Genomic DNA, 24,808 nt, shown 5'->3' on the forward strand with positions numbered 1-24,808 from the left:
ATTAGTGGCAAATCAAAACAAAACTACAATACTGGTTGACCAAAAAGCTGTGGTCAGGTCCAATATAAGTAAGTGGGTGGGGTGTGCAGGTTTTTTTAGTTAAAAAATCATTGTCACATCTTATTGGTGTGGATGTTACATATTCAGTTTCCATGAATAGTAGTTTGAATAAATATTTATATATTACTGTATTAATATATTTTTAGAATTTTTACAAATTAATTTGCAAAGAGCTAATACTTAAAAGGTATAAAACACAGTTCAGGTTTTTGAATGACTCAATGTACTGTCACGATAGCATTAAGTTATTGTTTTTAATGAAATGCCAAAAATTAAAGATCAACAGTCCTTGAAATTACAAAGTATATTGCTAGATGATTCATTCGAAGAGTCAAGTAATACAGATGCCCAACATAAAACCTCTTCACAGCTGAAAATACAGTACAATCAAATTTCAGGTTAAGTTGCAAGTCTTCCGAACAAGGTACAGTTTGGAAATCTCAAACTAAATCAGTTCAAATTCTGATGCTACATCAAAATCAAAGTGACCAACTTTGAATTTAATATGATGTTGAATGACTATCCATACTTATCTTTGCTCTTCAGTTTACAATTTGGCTTCCTGTCAAGCACATTGACACAAGGCAAGCAATGCATTCATAATTCAGTTATTGCACAAAATGCTGAATTATTTAAAAGATCAAACCATATCTGACAAAAACACAGCTATTCTATTGAACTATATGCTTGATCAAGAATAACTGACAGCTACAGACTATTTTAATTCAATTTTTCATTATTATTTGGAGGCCTGCAATGTAGTGAGCAGTGATCTGACATGAAATTTCAGCAGGAATAAGGTCATTCAAAAAGGTGGATTTGTTTTCACAGCACTTTCTATTGTATGGTGACAAATTTCTTCTCCGGGATTTGATTTCAGGGTTAGTTTGAGGGGGCAGGGTGGCAGGTGGGTGAGTGGGTCGGCTGGTAGGTGGGCGGGTGAAGGGGCTGAGTGGTAAGCAGTGGGTGGCAAGGGGTGGATGAGGAGGCAGGATGGCCGAGTTAGGGTGGCTGGCAGGTGGGTGAAGGGGTTGAGTGGCAGGTGGGTGAGGGGGACGGTGGCAGGCAGGTGGGTGAAGGGGTAGGATGGCAGGCAGGTGGGCGAAGGATAGGATGGCAGGCAGGTGGGCGAAGGATAGGGAGGCAGGCAGGTGGGCGAAGGATAGGGAGGCAGGCAGGTGGGCGAAGGATAGGGAGGCAGGCAGTTGGGCAAAGGATAGGGTGGCAGGCAGGTGGGCGAAGGATAGGGTGGCAGGCAGGTGGGCGAAGGATAGGGTGGCAGGCAGGTGGGCAAACGATAGGGTGGCAGGCAGGTGGGCAAACGATAGGGTGGCAGGCAGGTGGGCGAAGGAAAGGGTGGCAGGCAGGTGGGTGAAGGATAGGGTGGCAGGCAGATGGGTGAAGGAGTAGGGTGGCAGTTGGCTGGATGAGATAGAAGGATGGCAGGTGGAATGGGTGAAAGGGTATGGTGACAGTGGATGGTGAGGGAGTAGGGTGGCAGTGGGATAGGCAAGGGGATAGGGTAGCAGCTGGGTGGTAGCATGGTAGTGGGATGGGTGAGTGGTTTGGGTGGTTGGGAGAGTAGTCAGGTTGTTGTGTTGGTGTGACTAGTCAGGTGAGGAGTGGGCAATCGTGTGATTGGGTCGTCCTGCAGAGAGTCGGGATTGGGGGGGGTGTAATTAGTGGTGTAATTAGAAAAGAGTTAGAGCTGGTTTTAATCCTTCTAACTTTTCCTGGATAACTATTCTGTTGAGAGTCGGAAGCATTTGCAGTCTCTGATTCTAACTCAAGCTTTCAGAGGGTTCCGTTTACAGGGGAATTGTCCATCGGAGGTCCAAACTTTTCAGGCAATTCCAGTGCAGTCAGTGTGTCGGGACTTACGAGGGTCCCACAGCGTACCTTGTGGGAGGCGGGGGGGTACCTCGGTATATGACTATCCAGAGATCAGAAGTACTGGGCCATTATTTTTATTCCACTATCGCATAGCAGTTTCTCAGATTTGAAATAAATAAATTAATGAAACGTAAATTATATATTTCCATGGCATTGCCCCTGGAGTGCAGTTCCTGTTTTTTTTTTACTGAGGTCTTTATACAGCCTAAATGCAATAGCACTTTCCTCATTATTGCAATATAGCAAATTTATTGGAGCAATATGTCACAAGGCAGGCACAAAGTAACAATGTTATGTCCTTACCAATTGTACGATACAGGCCTTAATACTATCGATCGAGACTTATACATAGTTTATACAGAAATGACAATAGAAAACTGGCCTTTCAGCCCAGACAGATCATTTGGCGTTTATCCTCCACACTGCTTCAATGACTAATTCCAGGAGTGTAACTCATACCCTCATAACCCCATGTATAAAAGTTTCTCATGCTCTCTGCCCCAAAGCTCTTGCATTTAATTTCACATCTACAACCCCTCACTCTAGGCCCCTCAATCAGTGGAAGTGGTCTTTTTCTATCTATGGTGCCGTCCCTTCATAATTTTAAATACCGCTATCAAATTGCCCTCAATCCCTTTATTCTCATGAAAATGGTTCAATTTTTTCAAGTCCTTCTTTTGTATTTATGTTGGCTCATACCAAGCTGTATCCTAGGGAATCTGTGCAGCACCTCCTTTTCTACTGTTCCAACAACTTTCCTATATAGTGTGGGGCCCAAAACTGGACAAAGTACTTCAGTTATGACCTTACTAAGGTTTTGTACAGATTCACCATTACAGCCCTACTTTCATATTATGTATAAAACCAAATATTCCACTAGCTTCCTTTTCAAAATAGCTTTATCCACTGAAGGTAATGTTTTGTGAACCTGAACTCTTGTTCTTCCACATAATGCAACCTCCCTCCATTCAAAATGCAATTAGTAGTTTTATTTTCATAAAAGCAAAATGTGTTAGCTCCCACTGACAATTCCATCTGCCACCTTTTTTGCCCATTCAACCATCTCATCTGTATTCTCTCATACATTTCCTTTGATTCTGAATTATTTACTGAATTTGCTATTTCAGTATCGTCTGCAAATTTGGAGACAACTCCCTTTAGCCCTATACCCAAATCACTGCTATACATGGTGAACTGATAGTCATTGAACAAACTCAATGATAATGCTGTCCACTCTAAGAAAATATCCTTAATTCCTACTTTGTTTATTTATTTCTGGCCAATAATCAAATTTTTTATCCTTCCTTTAATTCTATATCCCTTAACCTTCGCCATTAATCTCTGTTGCACATTGTCAAAAGATTTATAGAAATCCATTTATGTCGCATCTGCTGCATTTTCCCTATCCACAACATATTCCACAAACTCAGAGGTTTGTTACTTTGTCTTTCCAGAAACCTATGTTGGCCTTTTCTAATTATTTCTTCATCTATATATTTAATAATGTCATTTATGAAGCCTCTAAATCCCCATCATAGATATTAAAGTAAATGGCCTAGATTTACTTCAGTTCACTGTGTCTTCATTTTTGAAAATAGATATTACATTGGCTACTCTCTAGTCTTTTGACACACACCCATTCTCAGCAGGAGCCCAAAATATAATTTCTCGTGCCTCCACTATTTCTTTCCCCATTTCCTTCAGGATTCTTGGATGCATCCTATCAGATCCCATCATTTCATCCTTTAGCTTAACAAACGTCTCTAATGCTTACACTTTATTCATTATAAATCTTTATCTATTTCATTTTTAACCAATTCAAGGTTTATTTCCAATTCATTACATCTTTCTTACCTCTCCAAAGCAATTACTTTTGAAATTTGACATTGTTAATTATTTTTGTGCTCTCGCTGTTGAATCTCCAATGTATCTTTTTCCATGATCCTGTCCTGGATTTTATGTTACAAACTTTCCCTTTGCCTCCCCCATCAAATGTTACCATCCTCCTCAAAGAGACACAAAAACTCCCACATAATTACCTTAGAATTTTTATTTACTGCTGTTAAAAAAAATCTCAATTTTGTTTTGCTCTATACTGTCCATGCCTTAGTTAGTTGCAAATTTGACTGTCACACTGCTGTAACACTGCAGTTTCACAGATGCAGGATAAAAACCACTAATTCCATGAAGCTTTTTTTTCTCTCAATTTGGCTAGAACTACAGATATCTGAAACAACTAGGCCCAGTTGAAATACTCAACTCAAGCCCAGACTTCAGTGAAATGCCAGGCCTATCTGGGGAAAACTTCTTACAGACATTTCAAACATCAAATAACCAATTCCATAATTTTCTTCAATGTTGTATTATATTATCTATCAATTTATAGTTGTATGGACTTGCCAGGATAAAGAAATAAAACCATGGTCAAAAACATTGAGAAATTATTTCAGCAACTATATTGTCTCATTAGATGCTTCTTGTATAGCAGCTTTCAAAATGAAATAAAGGATTTTACTGCTGGCTTTCTGTTGGTGACTCATTCCTTGTTGGTTAATTGATGCTTTTGAATCATTCAATCAGACTCTTAAGTTACAACTTCAGAGCTGATTGATTATTTCAGTCATTTATTTGGCTATGCATATGGAACAGAGGGGGAGGTGCAAAACCTCTGAATATGTGATAAATGCACCACTTTATTGTGTAATACTGATCATCAACTAAAACAGTAACATCTATTAACATATCACAATAATCAATGATAGCCATTTTTGGGTGGCAAAAAAATGTTACTCATAAGTTGGGGGTTGTGATAGGTGGTAGCAATTGAATAGAGCCATAAATTAGGTCAGCATAAGTGGCACTACACAAGTCCTGGAGAAACTACTTGGTCACCTACAGTTAGAGTACACCTGGAAAGAGTGAATTTAACTTTTTTCTAAAAAAAAGCTCATGCTTTCCTTTATAATCTTTGGCAGTTTTGTTCTCAAATTGACGTGTGACTAGGTATTGTGTTGGACATTTGTTTTTGTTCTTTTAAAACTTACGCAGTGAGATTCCAGTATAATTTCCCTTTAAAGTGAACACATTTAATCCTAGTTACTGCCTGATTCATCTACAAAAAAGTGAGCAGAGGAAGAAGAAATGTTTAAAAAGCAGGGAGCATGAGCAACACAGGAATTCAACAAGGGAAAAAGTTTTAAAATTAAAAATACACTATGTATGAATGTTAAAATGGGAAAAAAAATCAATTGAATGCAATACCACTTAGAAAGGAAAACAGCTTTATAGCTATCAACTGTATATTAATTGCACAGTGCACAACTAGCTTTTTTAGGTTCTAGTAAAACAAAATTAGCATTTTAAAAATGAGTACTTTGTATAATGTCAAATTGAGTTTAGTTTGGAGGGCTCAGATTAGAAGTTGAATTTTGAATTTGAAATTTTTGGATGTTACAGATAGTCAACTATTGGTAATAAGACTATTAAACATTGGGATAACTAAGTTACTGTTCAATTTTCTTACTCCGCCACTATTTTTGCTACCTTTTGGTATCTTCAGAGATTTGGCAGGGCAAATTGGACTGAAACTTCCTGTTTTCCAAGTTTAACCGCGTATGTGTGGGCACCAGAAGTTGCTGTACAATTTATGCCTTGGTAATCGTCACCACTATTTCTACCGCAAATTCCAGACCAAAAACAACAGATGAGAAATTGCAGTACTTACCCACTACAAACACCAGAATAAGTCAGGACTAATCTATTCAGGTACAAGTGAATTTTTAATAATGTGATAAACCTTAATTAATACCAAACAATTTATTTGGCAACTAAAATTTACTTTTATAAGTATGGATTCTCAATCTTCAGCATTTTAATTATTGGAGATTTTTTAAAAATTAAAATTAATTTTAACTTTTTGTCTCTGTCTCTCTTAATCCCATCCTACCTTTCCTCTCTATTTTACTTGCTGTAAATGATTTTACATCAAATTAAATATTCAAATTTGGAGTCCCTAGTTAAACTTTGCATGCATCAGTAAGAATTTTTCAATCTGATTGGTTAAAGAATCACGCTGAATCATGCTTATTCTTTCCACAGATCTAATTTTGGACCCTTGATGAGCATAAGTAATCACTCTGAAGTTTGCAATAAGTCATTGGTCAGTTGCAAGTATAGTAAACAATGCTCGTTGCTCAGTCACCAAAGTCTGGGCCAATAACTCATGTATATTTATACCAATTACACCAAGCAAAAGTAATTAGAAGATAAATGATTATGGTGTGACTGCTGTGTAAAATCAAATTATAGTTAATTAGAAGAGTACTGATGCAAAATTAGAATAATCCAGACCAGGCCAACATAAACAGGTGGGTGATGATCTTATTAACACATCTGGAGATAAGTGGTATAATTCTACTTTCATGCTCATTCTTCATACTCCTTACTCTTCCTCTTTTCCAAGCAACTATCTAATTCACTGTTCATAAAACGTTTTGAACCAGGTTTCAACAATGGTTTGCAGTAGGCATTTCCAAATCCTAAACCACTTCTAGTTATAGACTTTTTAAATAAAACTTCCCTTCATGTTTTGTGATCATTTTAAATGCAGGCCCTTTTCTCATCATCTTGTCTACGTAAAAACAATCCATCACTATTTATCCCATTAACCCTTTATAATCTTGAAGGCCTGTCACAGGTCATTCTTTTCTCAACTATAACTTCTCAATCCTTATAACTATGATCCTCCATTTATCAATAGCTGGACAAGGTACTGAGTTACTTTGGATGACATTCAAAAGTGCCAGTAAAAACATCATAACTCAAGTAATAAACAATTCAAATGAGTAGAGAATAAGGAGAAACCAGGTTGTCGGGTGTGCAAAGTATGACCAATGAAAGAAAAATAGGACGAACTAAAGAAAGTCAACATTTGTTCAACAAAAAAAAAAATGGAGAAGTTTGAACTGAGAGAATGAAAGCAGAAATGAAAAAGACTGAAAGAGCTGCATCCGAACCATAGATTACTCACAGACAAAATAACAAATAAATCAGCTGAGGGGCATGCTTAAGCGACATAAATAGGCACACAAAAGCCCTGCATAGTTTAGATTAACATGGTGAAATATGGAGATGAAATAGTACAATTGCCAGGTGGATATGGCTTTTGCATTTGAAAACTCAACCACAATTTTTGAGAGGAATTGCAATGTTCAGGCTCCATAAGCATCGACTTTGGCAAAAGGACCAACTGGAAGTGTGAAACACCTAATTCCATAAGTCCATAAGACATAGGAGCAGAAATCAGACATTCGGCCCATCGAGTCTGCTCCGCCATTCAATCATGACTGATAAGTTTCTCAACCCCATTCTCCCACCTTCTCCCGGTAACCTTTGATCCCCTTACCAATCAAGAACCTATCCAACTCAGTCTTAAATACACTCAGTGACCTGGCCTCCACAGCCTTCTGTGGCAATGAATTCCATAGATTCACCACTCTCTGGCTAAAGAAGTTTCTCCTCATCTCTGTTCTAAAAGGTCTTCCCTTTACTCTGAGGCTGTGCCCTCGGATCCTAGTCTCTTCAACTAATGGAAACATCTTTCCCACGTCCACTCTATCCAGGCTTTTCACTATTCTTTAAGTTTCAATCAGATCCCCCCTCATCCTTCTAAACTCCATCGAGTATAGATCCAGAGTCCTCAAACGTTCCTCATATGTTAAGCCTTTCATTCCTGGGATCATTCTCGTGAACCTCCTCTGGACCCTCTCCAGGGCCAGTACATCCTTCCTGAGATACGGGGCCCAAAATTGCTCGCAATATTGTAAATGTGGTCTGACCTGAGCTTTATAAAGTCTCAGCAGTACATCCCTGCTTTTATATTCTAGTCCTCAAAATAAATGCCAACATTGCATTTGCCTTCCTAACTACCGACTCAATCTGCAAGTTAACCTTAAGAGAATCCTGGACTAGCACTCCCAAGTCCCTTTGCACTCCAGATTTCTGAATTCTCTCCCCATTTAGAAAATAGTCTATGCCTCTATTCTTCCTACCAAAGTGCATGACCTCACAATTGCCCATGTTGTATTCCATCTGCCACTTCTTTGCCCATTCTCCTAACCTGTTCAAATCCTTCTGCAGCCTCCCTGCCTCCTCAATATTACCTATCCCTCTACCTATCTTGTATCATCTCCAAACTTAGCCAGGATGCCCTCAGTTCCTTCATCTAGATCACTAATGTATAAATTGAAAAGTTGTGGTCCCAACACTGACCCCTACAGAACTCCACTAGTCACTGGCCGCCATCCTGAGAAGGACACCCTTATCCCCACTCTCTGCCTCCTGCCATACAACCAATCTTCTATCCATGCTAGTACCTTGCCTCTAACACCATGGGTTCTTATCTTACTGAGCAGCCTCCTGTGTGGCACTTTGTCAAAGGCCTTCTGGAAGTCGAAGTAGATAACATCCATTGGCTCTCCTTTGTCTAATCTACTTGTTACCTCCTCAAAGAATTCTAACAGATTTGTCAGGCATGACCTCTCCTTGGTGAAACCATGCTGACTTTGTCTGATTTCACCATGCACTTCCAAGTATTCTGAAATCTCATCCTTAATAATGGACTCTAAAATCTTACCAACGACCGAGGTCAGGCTAATCGGCCTGTAATTTCCCTTCTTTTGCTTCACTCCCTTCTTAAAGAGGGGGGTTACGTTAGTGATTTTCCAGTCCTCTGGGACCCTCCCTGACTCCAGTGATTCCTGAAAGATCACCACTAACACCTCCACTATCTCTTCAGCTATCTGCTTCAGAATTCTGGGGTGAAATCCATCCAGTCCAGGTGATTTATCCACCTTCAGACCTTTCAATTTTCCTAGCACCTTCTCCTTGGTAATGGCCACCATACTCACCTCTGCACACCCCCCCTCCCCCGACTCTCTTGAACTTTGGGGATGTCACTCGTGTCTTCCACTGTGAAGACTGACGCAAAGTACCTATTCAGTTCCTCCGCCATTTCTTTGTTCCCCACTACTACTTCTCCAGTATCGTTTTCCAGCAGCCCAAGGTCCACTTTTGCCTCTCTCTTACCCTTTATATATCTAAAAACTCTTGCAATCTTCTTTTATAGTACTGGCTAGTTTACCCTCATATTTAATCTTCTCCCTCCTTATTTCTTTTGTAGTTGTCCTCTGTTGGTCTTTGTAGGCTTCCCAATCCCCTGGTTTCCCACTGCTCTTCGCCGCATTGTATGCTTTCTCTTTAGCTTTTATGCTGTCCCTGACTTCCCTTGTCAGCCATGGTTGCCTCGTCCTCTCTTTAGTATGCTTCTTCTTCCTAGGGATGAATTTTTTCTGTGTCTCCCAAAGTACTCCCAGAAACTCCTGCCATTGCTGTTCCACTGTCTTTCCTGCTAGGCTCATCTCCCAGTCAATTCTGGCCAGCTCCTCCCGCGTGCCTCTGTGGTTGCCTTTATTCAACTGTAATACTGTTACACCTGATTCCAGCTTTTTCCTCTCAAATTGAAGGGTAAATTCTATCATTTTATGGTCACTTCCTCTTAAGGGTTCCTTCACCTTAAGCACCCTTATCAAATCTAGAATTGCCTGTTCCCTAGTGGGCTCCACCACAAGCTGCTCCAAAAAGCCATCTCGTAGACATTCCACAAATTCCTTTTCTTGGGATCCACTACCAACCTGATTTTCCCAGTCCACCTGCATATTGAAATCCCCCATGATCACTGTAACCTTGCCTTTCTTATACACCTTTTCTATCTCCTGGTGTATTTTGTGCCCCACATCCTGACTACTGTTCGGAGGCCTGTACATAACTCCCATTATGGTTTTTTCACCTTTGCGGTTCCTCAACTGTACCCACACAGATTCTACATCATCTGACCCTACACCATTTGTTGCTATCGATTTAAGTTCATTTCTTACTAACAAAGCAACCCCACCCCCTCTGCCAACCTGCCTATCTTTTTGATAGGATGTATATCCTTGGATATTTAGCTCCCAGTCCTGATCTCCTTGCAGCCATGTCTCCGTGATGCCCACCACATCATACCTGCCAATTTCAATCTGCGCCACAAGCTCATTTACCTTATTTTGTATACTGCGTGCATTTAGATACAACACCTTCAGTCCTGTATTTCCGGTCCCCTTTCTCATTGTCGTCCCTTTGTCTGATGTGCTTGAAGTTAGATTCCTAGCCCTTTCCAAACACTCTATTTTGTGTTCTGGAGTCTTTAATAGCCTCTCCTGGGCTCTCCTTTCTTTTCAGTTTTTCATAATTTTCCATAAAGTTGAATCCACCCCCCCACACGCTAATCTGGTGCTTTGTTTCTCATTAGTCATACTTCTTGGAGTTTTACCCTTCCCTCCATTCATATAAATTCATTTTATATTGTCTCTGATCTTGTTTTAAAACAACTTGTTTATTGTGCAAATCTGATATTTCATTCTCAGTATCCTGCTGCATTTTGCCGCTTCTGTGCATTATTCATTTTGTAAATACAGCTAAAAGTTTTAGCCTGTAAATACTGGTCTTTTGACATGGTATTTTCCGTCTTTGAAAGGACACATTAATGCTTGTTTTATGTATTTTGGAACACTACTTAGCTTATTTGAGGGGTAATTTTTTTTCTCTTGGGGTTGCAACTCCAAGAATGACATGCATTGGATATGGTTTTCAAATCATTGAAGACTCAGTCTACTAATGAAAATTCTCTTTCCTTTGTGAACACATGACCGACATGTTAGAGGGTGGCCTGAGTTATAGCAGTGTTACCCGTAGTAATGCAGGTCTGGATCCACTCAAAATATTGATCTCTCTGTATTTATTCCAAATTAATAAAATTGGGAAGTATTTCTTCGCCTATGCTTTCCTATTCCTTTAATAGCTGAAGGGAATAAATTGATTAAACTCAAGAGATTAGCAGCAAAACCAGAGAATACAGGATTGGAGACAACCTTGTGACATGGGACAGCAATTGGTTGGGAGGTAGCAGTCAGACTGGATTTGGATAAAGAATAAAGGATTTGTTCTCTGATTGATGGGATGTGACAAGAAGTGTTCCCTAGTAATCTGTGCTGAGGCCTCAGCTTTTCACCATATTTATGGTGAAGGAAAAAAAATGGTGAAGGATAAATTGTGTTTAATTAGTTTGACTGAGGTTTTTGACAAAGTAAAAAAAGGGTTGATGAGGTGTGCATGGGCTTCCAAAAGGTGTTTGATAAAGTGTCACCTAACAGGTTTGTCAATAACGTTAAAGCCCATAGAATAAATGGAACAGTAGCAGCATGAATACAAAGTTGGCTGAGTTTCAGGAACCAAAGAGTAGTGGTAAATGGTTGTGTTTTGGACTGAAGGAACGTATATAGTATGATCCCCCAGGGATCGGTATTAGGATCATTGCTTTTCTTGATCTACATTAACGACCTAGGCTTGGGTGTACAGAGCACACAGTCAAAATTTGTGGATGACAAAAACTTGTATTATGAACTATGAGAAGGACATAGCCAGACTGCTGGAATGAGATAACACGGGTCAGATCAAAATTAATATAGAGATGTGTTAAATGATGCATTTTGGGAGGAAGAATGAGAAGAGGCGATATAAAATAAAATATACAATTCTTCAGGAGGAGCAGAGGGCCATGGGAGTATATGTGCACAACTTGTTCAATGTGGCAGAACAGGTGAGAGAGTGGTTAATAAGGCATATGGATCCTGGGCTTTATCAATAGGGGCATAGAATACAAAAACAAAGTGGTTACGGTGAGCCTTTATAAAACTAATTCAGTCTTACCTGGAGCATTGTGTCCACTTTTGTGCATCATTTGGAAAGATATGGAGGCATTAGGAAGGGTGCAGGAAAGATTTACCAGAATGGTTTCAGGGTAGATTAGAGAAGCTGGGGCTGTCCTTCTTAGAGAAGGTTGAGGAGAGATTTGATAAAGGTATTCTAAATCATGAGAGGTTTGGACAGATTAGATAGGGAGAAAGTGTTTCCACTGGCGAGAGGTTTGAGAACCAGAGGGCAGCAATTTAAACTGAATGGTAAAGGAATCAAAGACGACATGAAGGAAAAGAAAATTTAAGCAGTAAGTGGTGAGGATCTGGAATCCAGTGCTTGAGAGTGTGGTGGAGGAAGATTCAATCAGGGTTTTCAAAAGGTTACTGGTAATTATCTGGGGAGAAAGAATTTGTAGGCATGCAGGGAAAAGTTGGGAATGTGGGACTAGCTAAGCTGCTCTTGCAGAGAGCCAGCACTGATGTGATGGGCTGAATGGCCTCCTTCTGTGCTGTAACCATTCTTTGATTCTAAGTTAATGACTCACATGTAGAATATGTGGTTATATATCAAAGTTTGTAGGTGACACCAAGTTACAAAGCACAGTAAGTTGTGCAGATACGAGCAAAAAGATACAAAGGGACAGAGACTGGACTAAATGGGTGAACAAAACTGTGGGCTAAGGAGTTAAATGTGGGGAGCATGAGGTCATCCACTTTGAATCTGAGAAAGAGAAATCAGAATATTTTCTTGCTGATAGAGACTAGTAGCTGTTGAGGAGAAAATTGGTGCAGCTGTGGAAACTTAATGCAAATCTGAGTGTTTGACGAGTGGCAGAGTATGGTGAAGCAGGGGGAGAGGGTGTTTGTTTCCTTTTGCTTTTATACCTTTCTCACCCTGTAGGAATTGGTTCTTACTCTACCACAGGGAAAGAAGCTTGTTTGGTGAGTATCTGTTAAGTAGTTAAGGACCATTCTATTCCTAAGGTTTAAAATAGTATTCAAATCGGTGGTAAAGTTATATCAATATTAAAAAGCAACTCAAATAAGTGAATATTATAATTAAGTAATTATTTAAAGCACATTAAGGATGGCAGGATAGGTGATGTGTCAAGGCTGCAGCATGTGGGAACTCCTGGAAATCATTGTGATCCAAGGCTAACGCGCCTCCAGTAAATGTTTGCGGCTTGAAGAGCTTCGGCTCAGAGTCATTGAGCTGGAGGCTGAGCTGCAGGCCCTGCGACACATCAGGGAAGAGAAAGTTACCTGGATGCTTTGTACTAGGAGGCGGTCACACCACTTAGGATAGAATCTTTTGATTTGGGCAGTGGTCGGGATTAGGAGAGTGACTGAAGGTGAGGCAGGTGTGTGTGTGTGCATGTGTGCGTGCATGTAAAAAGGAATGTAGTGATAGTAGGGGACAGTATAGTGAGGGGGATTGACAGTGTTCTCTGCAGCAAAGAGCCAGAGTCCAGATGGCTGTGCTGTCTGCTTGGTGCCAGAGTTTGAGACATCTACTCAGAAGAGGAACTTGCAGTGGGAGGGGGAAGGATCCACTTGTCATGGCCCAACGACACAGGTAGAACTAGGACAGACGTTCAACATAGAGCGTATGAGGAGCTAGGCATAAATTAAAAAGCAAAACCTCAAAGGTTAAAATCTCTGAATAATTACCTGAGCTGCGTGCAAATTAGTGTAGGGTATATAAAATTCAAGAGGTAATATGTGACTTAAAAGAGAAGTGGGTATGGTTTGTGGGGCACTGGCACCAGTACCAGTTCTGGGGAAAGCAGGGGCTGTACCAGGGGACATGCGTGGACTAGTGTTCTTGCCAACTGTATAACTAGGGAAGCAGAGAGAGTTATAAACTAAATAGTGGCAGCTAGGGATCAAATGTGGAAAGATGTGGTATATCATAAATTAGAGACAAGAGAGGAAAATAGTAATATGGGAAGTGAGGGTGAGAGAATGGCAGGAAGGGACAGAGAGCAAAAAAACCTAAGAATGCACCAACAATCAAGACTAGAAGCAGGAGTAGGTCAATCGGACCTTTGAGCCTGCTCCACCATTCAATATGATTATGGCTGATCCTCTACCCCAACACCATACTCCTGCTCTCTCCCCAAACCCATTGATGCCTTGAATCTAGTGGGAGTGGTCTACAGGCCCCCTAACAATAACCCCAATTTTACACCAGTTTGAAAGGGAGAAGAGTGGGTCCAAGTATTTTAAAATTAAATAACGACAACTATGTGGGCATGAAAGCTGAGCTAGCTGAAGTGAACTGGGATACCACACTAGGGGGTAGATCAATAGGGAAGCAGTGGCAGACATTAAAGGGGTTATTTCAGAATACTCAGAATGTATATTCCTACTATAAAGGAAAATTCGTGGTTAACTAAAGAAGTTAAGGAAAGCACCTAACTTGAGGGAAAGGCATATAACTGTGCAAAGATGAGTGACAATCAGATAATTGGTCAGGATATAAAGAACTGTAGAGAATGACTAAAAGGTTAATCAGGAGAGAGAAATTATGAGTATGAAAGGAAGCTAGCTTGAAATGTAAAAACAAATAACAAGAGTTTCTAAAAGTATTTAAAAAGGAAAAAAGGAAAATGAGTATTGGTCCTCTAGAGAGTGAGAATGGGGAATGGGGAATTAAAAGTAGATAAGGAAATGGCAGATGAAATGAACAAATATTCTGCTTCTTTTTCACTATAGAGGATACAAAAAACATTATAGTAATAGCTGTAAATCAGGAGGTGGAAGGGAGAGCAACTTGGTGAAATTACAATTACTAGGGAAGTGGTACTGAGCAAACTGATGGAATTGCAGGCTGACAAGTCTCCAGGTCCAGATGAACTTTACCCTAGAGTCTTAAATGAGGTGGTTCAAGAGTTAGTGGATGCATTGGTGTTAATTTTCCAAAATTCCCTAGATTCTGGAAAGACTCCATCAGACTGGAAAGTATCAAATATGACCACTCTATTCAAGAAGGGAGCAAGGCAGAAAACAGGAAACTATGGGTCAGTTAGCTTAATGTCTGTCATGGGAAAGCTGTTAGAATCGATCATTAAAGAGGTTGTAGCCGGGCACTTAGAAAAACACAAGGTAATCGGGAATAGTCAATGGTTTTGTGAAAAGGAAATCAGGTTTAACCAATTTGAGAGTCCTTTGAAGGAGTAACATGTGCAGTAGATAAAGGGGAGCCTGTAGATGTACTGTACTTGTATTTCCATAAGGCATTTGATAAGGTGCCACATCAATGATTAAATGATTATTGCGGAAAATAAAAGCTTATGGTGTGGGGCTAACATATTAGCATGCATAGAAGGTTGGCTGGCTGGCAGAAAACAGAGTATACATAAATGGGTCCTTGTTTGGCAAGATGTGATGAGTAGAGTCCCACAGGGATCTGTCCTGGAGCCTCAACTTCGTGTCTAGATAGGTTGAGTGAGTGGGCAAAAATCTGGTTGATGGAGTATAATGTGGTAAAATGTGAAGTTGTTCACTTTGGCAGGAAGAATAAAAAAGCAGAGTATTACTTAAACGGAGAATCACTGCAGAATTCTGAGGTGCAGAGGGATCTAGGTGGTCTAGTGCATGAGTCACAAAAAGCTAGTATGCAGGTACAGCATGTATTCAAGATGGCTAATGGAATGCTATCTTTTATTACATGAGGAACTGAACATAAAAGTAAGGATGTTATGCTTCAGTTATACAGGGCATTGATGAGACCACATCTTGAATACCATGTGCAGTTTTGGCCTCCTTATTTAAGGAAGGATATAAATGCGTTGGAGGCGGTTCAGAGGAGGTAAGCTAGATTGATACCTGGAATGAGCGGGTTGTCTTATGAGGAAAAGTTGGACAAGCTGGGCCTGTTACCACTGAGTTTATAAGATGCGAGGTGGCTTCATTTAAGTAGAAAAGATCCTGAATGGTCTTTACAAGGTGGATGTGGAAAAGATGTTTCCTCTTGTGAGTGAGTCCAGAACTAGTGGGCACTGTTTTAAAATTAGGGGTCACCCTTTTTGGACAGAGGTGAGGAGAATTTTTTTCTCTGAGGTTGTGCAACTTTGGAACTCTGCAGAGAAAGATTGATTCCCTTGCCTAACAAGAATCTAAGGTTATTGGGGGTAGATGGGAATGTGGAATTCGAAACATGAACATATCAGACATGATCTTATTGAATGGTGCAGCAGGCTCAAGGGGCCAAATGGCCTACTTCTGCTCCTATTTCACATGTTCCTATATGTCCCAAGTACAGAAATCACTAAAAGCTGGTGTGTAGGTCTGGAAGATAATCAAAAAGGCTGACAACTGCAAGTCACGAGGAGGGTAGAGCATGGATTGAACAGAATGATACCAGGGCTAAAAGATTAAAATAGGAAGACAGATTGCATAAAAACTTGGCATGTATTTTCTTGGATTTAGAAGGTTGATGAGTGATCTAATCAAGATGTTTAAAATAATTCAAAAGGTTAGATACAGCCAAGCTGTATCTCTGGCGCAAGAATCAAGAACAAGCGTTAACATTTTTACCTTAAAATTAGAGCTCAGCCATTTCTAAATGAAATCAAGTAACATTTTTTTCATTCAAAGGCTAGGGGGGTGAGCTTGCTCCTCCAAAGGCTGTGGATGCTGGTTCAATTTAAATTTTCAACCCTGACACTGATAGATTTTGATTAGGTATTGATATCAAATGACATGGAACAAAGGTGAGTATGTTGAGTTGCAGTATAGGTCAGCCATTATCTAACTGAATGGCGGAACCTGCTCAGGTGGCTGAATGTCCTACTATGTTCTGAGTTTTGCTCCTTTCCAAAAATAAAAGCAAGCTGAAAGCATCACATTACTGTTACAAACGGAATAGTCAGCTAAAACTATAGTTGTCACTACTATCACAAGTTATTATATTTCCCCCTTCAGTAATGCACATGCATTGATAGTGTGGCAGTACAAAAGCAATAGCTACACTGTTAAAAGTAATTCCTTCTTTAAATTACAGCAATACTTGAAAAAACTTTCCAAGTTTCAAATGACTTCCTTTTTTTTTAAAAAAAGATTTACTAGATACAGCAAGTATAATGAGTATTTCTTAAATTATACAATAGAAAATGTACGAAAGGAAACAAAGTGAAATTAGGGAGCTGAAATTGCTACAGTAATCATTCTGTTCAATATCCCAGTTTCAAACCACAGTTTGTCTCTCTGGCAAAATAAGGAAGATTCTTTCAGCATGCACCATCATGAATCCGTTCATTTGTTTTAGGATTATATGTTATTACTGAATGAGGAACCATTTAGTCTTATTGATTCACAACAGGTTTTGAAGCAGCATAGGAATTTTCAAAAATATTCAAAATTGATTTAAAAGTATGCAATATTTTCCAAACAATTATATATAATTCAGTTCATTCACTTACAAATTGTATAATCCCTTGTAGCAACATAACTGGAAAACTGATGGGGTACTTGGATCAACTGGTTCCGCGCACAGTGCTCGGAGGAAGATATACAAAACTGGCTAAAGTAAGCTCTGATTTACTTCTTGTTTGAAAATCTGATTGAACTCATCACCTCTTGACAGCACTGCAGAGATGAGGAATTCACTTAGTGAGGAAACTGCTATGGCCCAATGGAAATCTGTCTCATTTGATGTCGTAACAATCCGTATATTTTAAGTTAATCCTTATATGTTAAGGAATTTAGGGTTACCATTTTAGCTTGATTACTGCAAACTCCCTAGGGTGCATTCAGCCTAACCTATAGACTTCACATCTTCAAAGTTGATCCAGGTTTATTGCTATGAACATAGTTAACAAAGCATATAATTTTTTAATGCTTTCAGAATTGAGAATTTTAATTATTAAAGAATTACAAAATTATATAGCACAGAAGGGGGCCATTCAGCCCATCACACCTGAACAGGCTTTTTGAAAGAGCTATTCAATTAGTCCCATTCCCCTGCTCTTTACACATAGCCATGCAAATTTTTCCCTTCAAATATTCATTCAATTCCTTTTTGAAAATAACTGAATTTGTTCCCAGCACCCTTTCAGGCAGTGCAGTACATATAATCATAACTCAATAGTACTGTGGTTTGGCATTGAATCTATTGCATTGTCTGTGATCCATGTTCTGCTTATGTTTATTTCCATGGCTTTCCATAAACTCCGTTCATTGGTTACAGTTTAAATCTTACAATTGAACAGAGTAATTATATTTCCATTATCCAAAGACTAAGGCAATCAAGTATTGTTTCATGGCATAAATAAATCCATTGCAACAGACACTGAATAATATATACGTTTTTTTTATCAGTTATTCATCTCTTTGGAACGATTTACTACAATTCATTTTCACAGAAGACAGCTGGTTTGTTTGTTGAAGCATTACAGTACCAACAGCTGAATTAAAATATTAAACTCTTTAGATTAAATTATACATAATGCAGCTTATTGAAACTGAATTGAAAGGTTTACAAAGATCTTTGTTTTAAAGTATTTTTATTTACAGTGAAAATAACAAAAATCAAAACAGGTTTTGGAAAACATTACATATTTTGCACTTGATGCTAAAGAAATAATAACGAAGATGGTCTTGTATTTTGGACAATTATTGTCTGTTACTTGCAAACCAAGTTAAAAGAGAGAGAAAAATGGACACTAATCTCAGCTGTAATTACCTTGAAAAGAGTCAGTTCTTACCCTGCCTGCAGGACTCATTGGAAGCAATGCCATTTCGGATGCCATCGTGTAGGTTGAAACTTCACTCACCATGCTCACTGGTCGGTCTTTTCTTTCTTGCGATGCCATTGCTGCAGCAGTCCTGAAACTAGTAAAATGGAGTATAATGAAAGCACACAGCCAACTATATGCTAGCTCAGCTATAAATAGACAACATTCCCTCGCTGTTTCTCCAGCCACGTCCTATTTTCTAGCTGCTTTACTAGAACACATACTGTATTCCAATAAGCACTCAGGCTCTAATAAATGTGAAAAAAATGTGGAGCAAATGCGATTGTGATTTCACCCAGATGCCTGTAGAGTTTTCTATAGATCTCTACCTGACAAAAATAAAAATATAGCTCTTTAACCCTTCATATTTTTATTCTCTATTTTAAATGACTGCTTCAGCAAAGTCAACAGATTCTCAAGGATTGTAAATGTAAATGTTTATTTGTGGGAAGTAATGGCATGGTAGGTTGAATTTTAATACCTAATACTATTCTACTAACATTTAGTTTTCCATAGTTCACATATAGGTTCATATAAAGTAGGTCTACTTTATTCTAAAAAATGATAATGCACTTTTCAGAGCTTGAAATAGTCCAAATGGTTTGCTAGATTTTTGCTGCAGTTTTGTAAAAAGTAAATTGCATTCCCTGAAAAATACTAGAACTTATTTTTTGCATATTTTATGCAAGATGAAGAATTCCTCTGCAATTCATCATCTAGATTAATCTGGTATCCTAGGGGCTACAGGCCAACTAATAACAGCTACTCATAACACACTGACTTAAACCCTTAAAGCAATGCTTATGAAAATATTTTGTAACTGACTTGTAAACTCTATCTTAGATATGATAACCTGAAATGGATAAAGAAGAACTTTATCTCCCCCACCCCACCAACAATTCCTCATCAGTGGACACGTGTGCATTACACTCAATGGGAGTTAATAAAGGACTGATTCTGCACAGCTGTTGTTTAGTGTGCAGAGTGGACTGAATAACAACTTCTGACTCTGTGGTAATCTGATGTGTAATATATTTTGAAGAGGAATGTTATAATGGAAGATCACATGATTGTAGTATCAAACGGCAGAGTTGCGCGGGCTACCTTGATAGTCAATCAGTAGTGAGTCGTCTAGAATTAGGGTCTGTAATGGGTTTGAGTTGTAAGCACAAGTGTACTGCTGAGTTCCTTTGTAAATAAAGAGAATGTGTTCCCCTCTGTCCATGGTACCAACTCGGCCATCCTGAAACAAGCATGCAACTCTGATCCGCTAGTCCAATTAAACTAGTGACCAGGATCCAACAAACTGGCAACGAGGAAAAAGGAGGGACAAGAAAAAAGAGAAAGCAAGGAAGGAAATCAAGTGAACCAAAATCGGGCTGTAGCTCATACAATAATTTTAAGTAGAATTTCTGTCCTAATCATTGAAGCAGTCCCTCAAAGCATACCGCAGTTTGGAAGAGTTGATTCTTTTGACCCAGCTGCGGACAATAGGACTCATTACGTTGAGCGTCTCATGTTTTTTTTCCAACGACATTGTGGGGGAGGAGAAGAGGTGAGCGATCCTCTTATTCATGTGTAGGAGTAAGACGTTTGGGTTGATTTGAAGTTTGATGGCACCCAGTGCCCCGGATTCGAAAAGTTTTGATGACTTAGTGAACCTTATAAAGAGTCATGACCAGCCCAAGCCCTCAGTAACAATTCAAATTTAACTCAAGAAATAGGGCCCTGGAAGGCAGTTGCTCGTTATGTGGCAAGTCTGAAACAGTTAATGGAATATTGCAAGTTTGATACATCTATAAATGATATGCTAGATATCATTTGGTGAGAGGCATAAATGAAGGTACGATTCAGAAGAGATTACTGTCTAAAACAAATTTGGATTTTCAGAAGGCGCTAGAAATAACAGGCCATGGTAAGCGCAGTGAGATACTTAAAAGCCTTACAGGGAGTGCAAAATGGCACCGTCCTCCATGTTGGGCAGGGAGGCCAGCCAAAAAGGGGGCGAAAATGCACAGCTCTGATGAGAAGTGGAAAGCAGCCACTGTTTGCAGACAAATAAAATGAAATGACTTAGCAGCAAAAGCATGGAATAATGGTAACAGAGGTGGAAATAGGCAACCTTGCAATGAACAGAGTTTTAAAAAAAATTGATTGTTTTCAACTGTCATCGAAATGGACACCTCATGAGGCACTGCAAGGATAGAACCAGGCAGACTTTCCACCAAAAGAAAAAATCCAGTGAGATCCATAATGTTGAAGAGCCTGAAGTAACAGGTTGAGATATTTATTCATTGTATAATCTAAAGGTAGGAAGAACAGAAGCAATCTATGTAACAGTGGGGGTGAATGATAGATGTACCACAATGGAGGTGGACACAGGAGCTTCCGCTATGATAATAAGTGAGCCTATCTTCACATACCTGAATTATGGAGAATGTAAATTAAATTTGGAATAAACAAATGCCAAATTGAAAACTTACACGGGAGAAGACATCAAAATCAAAGGCACAAGCAAGGTTACACTGTACAGTACGGGAGTCAATCAGTAAAATTACCCTTGATGGAGGTAGCAAGTGAAGGGCCAAGCCTCCTTGGATGAAACTGGCTGAAAGAAATTAAATTGGATTGGGCTGAGATCTTCCAGCTGAGAGCCAGTGGGCTACCTGAGCTACTACAAAAATATGCCTCAGTTTTCCAAGATGATCTCGGGGAGATCCAGGGGATACAGGCTAAAATTCATGCCGATCCCAGATGCTATGAAGGCAAGACCAGTGCCTTATACAATGAGGGAAAAGGTAGACACCAAATTGGACAGGTTAGAGAAACTGGGAGTCATACAATCTGTGCAGTTCCCAGAATGGGCAGCACCATTATTCCCTGTACTTAAACCCAATCAAAGCATTCAAATTTGCGGAGACTACAATTTTACAGTTAATGAAGTGGCTAAGTTGGTCAGACACCAAAAATTGAAGACCTGTATGCTGAGCTGGCAGGTAGAACCGCCTACACCAAGCTTGATATGAGTCATGCTTATCAGCAATTGGATTTAGAGGAGGTCCCCCAGAAATTTGTCACAATTAATACATACAAAGGGTTGTGCCAATATACCCGTTTGCCTTTTGATGTATCCTTAGCTTGCGCCAAATTCCAGTGAACACTGGAAAACTGATTTCAGGGATTGCCTCATGTGTAGTTTATTTAGATTACATTCTGGCGACAGGACTCACTGAAAAGGAGCATTTGGGAAACTTGGAAGAAGTTTTGAAACGTTTCTCATAGGTGGGAGTGCTTTTAAAAAAAGAAAAGTGCACGTTCCAAATGAAAGAGGAAATTTATTTAGGTCACAGGGTAGATTCACAGGGCCTCCACCCGGTTGAGGAATAAGTGAGGGCCATTAGAGAGGCACCAGTGCCAAAGAAAATCTCCAGCTCAAATCATTCTTGGGGATGATCAATTACTATAAGTGCTTCTTGTCTAATTTGACAACAGAACTGGCACCCCTATATTACCTACTCAAGAAAAACCAACGTTGGTCTTGGCAAATGCCACAGAAAGAAACATTCATAAAGATGAAACAACTGTTGCACTTCTCCACCCTATTAGTATATCGTGACCAAAGAAAAGTTAGTTTGGACATGTGATGCATCTCCCTATGCAGTGGGAGCAGTGCTCTCCCATTGAATGGATGATGGCTCAGAACAGTCTATTGGATATGCATTAAGAATACTCAACACAGCGGAAAAGGGATATTCGCAGATAGAAAAAAGCTTGTCATTCATCTTTGGTGTCAAGAAATTTCACCAGTTTGTACACGGTTGTCATTTTACTATTGTTTCGGATCGCAAACCTTTGCTAGGATTGCTCAGAGGACAAGGCTCTACCACCCATAGCCTCAGCAAGAATACAGAGATAGGCATTGATCCTAGCAGCGTAAGAGTATACTTTCATCCAAAGGCCTGGAAATCAGAATGCAAACGCTGATGCACTTAATCATTTGCCTTTGAAAGAGAATGATGAGGATGTTGCAGTTCCTCAAGAACTCATTTTATTATTGAACTTAGATTCATCACCGGTATGTGCTAAACAGAGCAGAGACTGGACAAATCAAGACCCAGTCTTGTCCAAAGTACGAGAACAAGTTCTTCAGGGTTGGTCACAAGAAAATGAAACCGTATTTTCCCAGAAGATAGGAGATAACCTGCGAGGATGGTATCTTATTGTGGGGAGCTCAAGGGATTGTTCCTCCAAAAGGACAAAAACCATTGTTAACTGAACTACATAGTGAACTTCCAGGTATTTCCCGAATGAAGGCCATAGCACGCAGCTATCAACGGTGGTCTGGAATGGATGGAGAAAAAGGGAGCTTAGTGAGAAGTTGTATGCAGTGTCAGCATTAGTTACGTCCAACAACTCCATTACACCCTGGGGAATGGCCAGGAAGACCATGGGTGTTTATGATACATTGACTATGTGGGACCTTTTATGTGAATAATATTTCTCATTGTTGATGCTCACCCAAAATGGGTGGACATATATGAGGTGAAGTCACCATCATCTTCTGCTACAACTGACAAGCTACGTCAAAGTTTTACCATCAATGGACTACCAGAAGTGGTCATTATCAGATAACAGCACTGCATTTACGAGTGCTGAGTTTCAACAGTTTATCAGCCTCAATGGTATTACACATGTAAAAACTTCACTGTACCACCCTTCCTCGAATGAACTGGATGAGAGAGTGGTTCAAACATTCAAAACTGGCATGAAGAAATTAACTGAAGACTCCACAGCGACCAAGCTAGCATGTTTTCTCTTCCATTATAGGACCACCCCTCACACGACAACAGGTGTCACACCTACGGAATTGTTGATGAAATGCCATCTCAGAACGAGATTGAGCTTAATAATGCCAAATTTAGGGGGGGAAAGTGGAAAGGAGTCAGAGAAGTCAGAAAACTGAAGATGACTGGCATAGTCGTAACAGAAATTTTACCGTAAGTGGGAGACGGTATATGTGAAAAATTCTGGAGAAGGACCCAAGTGGGTTATCAGGTGAAATAAGTAGTGACTGGACCTCTTCCTTACCACACGAAAAGAGGAAGACCAAGTCATACGGAGACATATAGATCATATAAGGGGGAGAGAAACAAAGTATCAGGAAATGATTCCTCCATGTTCCCGACTGTGTCAGCTGTTTAAAGAACTCAACTGAGTACAGAGGTGTCTGAAGGATCGACTGTACCTGCAAGAGTCAAGGAAACAGATTTGCAGGTGCCCACCGAAGAGCCTGATGTTCGGACAGCACCAGGAAAGGAGGTTCCTGATAAAGTATCTGAAGTTGTAGAGCTGAGATGTTCTACAAGCATAAGGAAACCCCTAGATAGACTACATTTGTAAATGACTTACCTGTGTAAATAATTTGATATTTTGAGAAAAATTGTAACTGTAAAATGTATTGCTGAGTAAAAGGGAAGGGATGTGGTAATTTGATGTGTAACATACCTTTAAGAAGAATGTAAGATCACATGATCTTAGTATCCAACAGCAGAGTAGCGTGCGCTACCCTTGGTAGTCAGTGGTTAGTAGTGAGTCATCTAGAGTTAGACTCTAACGTAGGTAAAGGGTTTGAATTGTAAGCACATAAGTGTAGCTGCAAAGTTCCTTTGTAAATAAATAGAATGTGTTCTACATAAGAACCATCTGCTAATCTGCTCTGTCCATGGTACCAACTCACCCCATCGCATAACAAGTGTGCAACCTGGATCCAATAGTAAAACTAAATGGCGACCAGGGTCCAACACACACTCCCTCCTATTTTCAAAAGCTACCTAAAAAAAACTCCTCTTCAACTATAATTTCTGTTTCTGCCCCAAAGTCATTGCTGTCTTCCCTCTAATTGAATGATATTTTCCTCTGCCCTTTGAATGCTTTAGGAAATCTTGGTAAATGTGAGGAGCCCAAAAAATTTAAGTTATTGATGCATAAAGAAACATTGTCCACCACTGCAACTCCATCGGAGTGAATTTTCTTTATAAAATCAATAATAAAATGTTAACAAAAGCACAAACATTAACTGTTTTCTCTAACGCTTGCAAAATTTATTTTCCACCAACATAATTTTAATGTTAATCCAGGATGACAGTTCAAAATTTGAAGCTTCGTTTGCTGCTGACATTGCACCACATCATGGAGGGGGAAAGTTACTGGGGCACTTTGCTCCAGGAGGCAGTCACACCCCACAGGTTAGATAATTCGAATTTGGTCTGTGATCAGGGGCAGTAGGGTGTGACTGCAGGTGAGGCTGGTATGGGGACCCAGGGG

General features: G+C 39.6%; 1 protein-coding gene across 9 annotated transcripts in view; it reads right to left on the reverse strand.

The window, feature by feature from the left end:
- Positions 1-24,808, reverse strand: part of plekha5 (pleckstrin homology domain containing, family A member 5) — a 410,437-nt gene that overhangs the window by 130,924 nt on the left and 254,705 nt on the right. For all 9 annotated transcript variants that reach the window (XR_005944853.1, XR_005944854.1, XM_041202944.1 and 6 more), the window contains exon 5: positions 18,455-18,581. Coding sequence is in view for 7 of the 9 variants with exons in the window: in XM_041202944.1 (XP_041058878.1) it covers positions 18,455-18,581 (127 nt within the window). In the remaining 2 variants the exon portion in view is untranslated. The remainder of the gene's footprint in view (positions 1-18,454; positions 18,582-24,808) is intronic.

Source organism: Carcharodon carcharias, chromosome 13 (genome assembly GCF_017639515.1).
Source record: "Carcharodon carcharias isolate sCarCar2 chromosome 13, sCarCar2.pri, whole genome shotgun sequence".
In the NCBI taxonomy this organism is placed as follows: Eukaryota; Metazoa; Chordata; class Chondrichthyes; order Lamniformes; family Lamnidae; genus Carcharodon; species Carcharodon carcharias.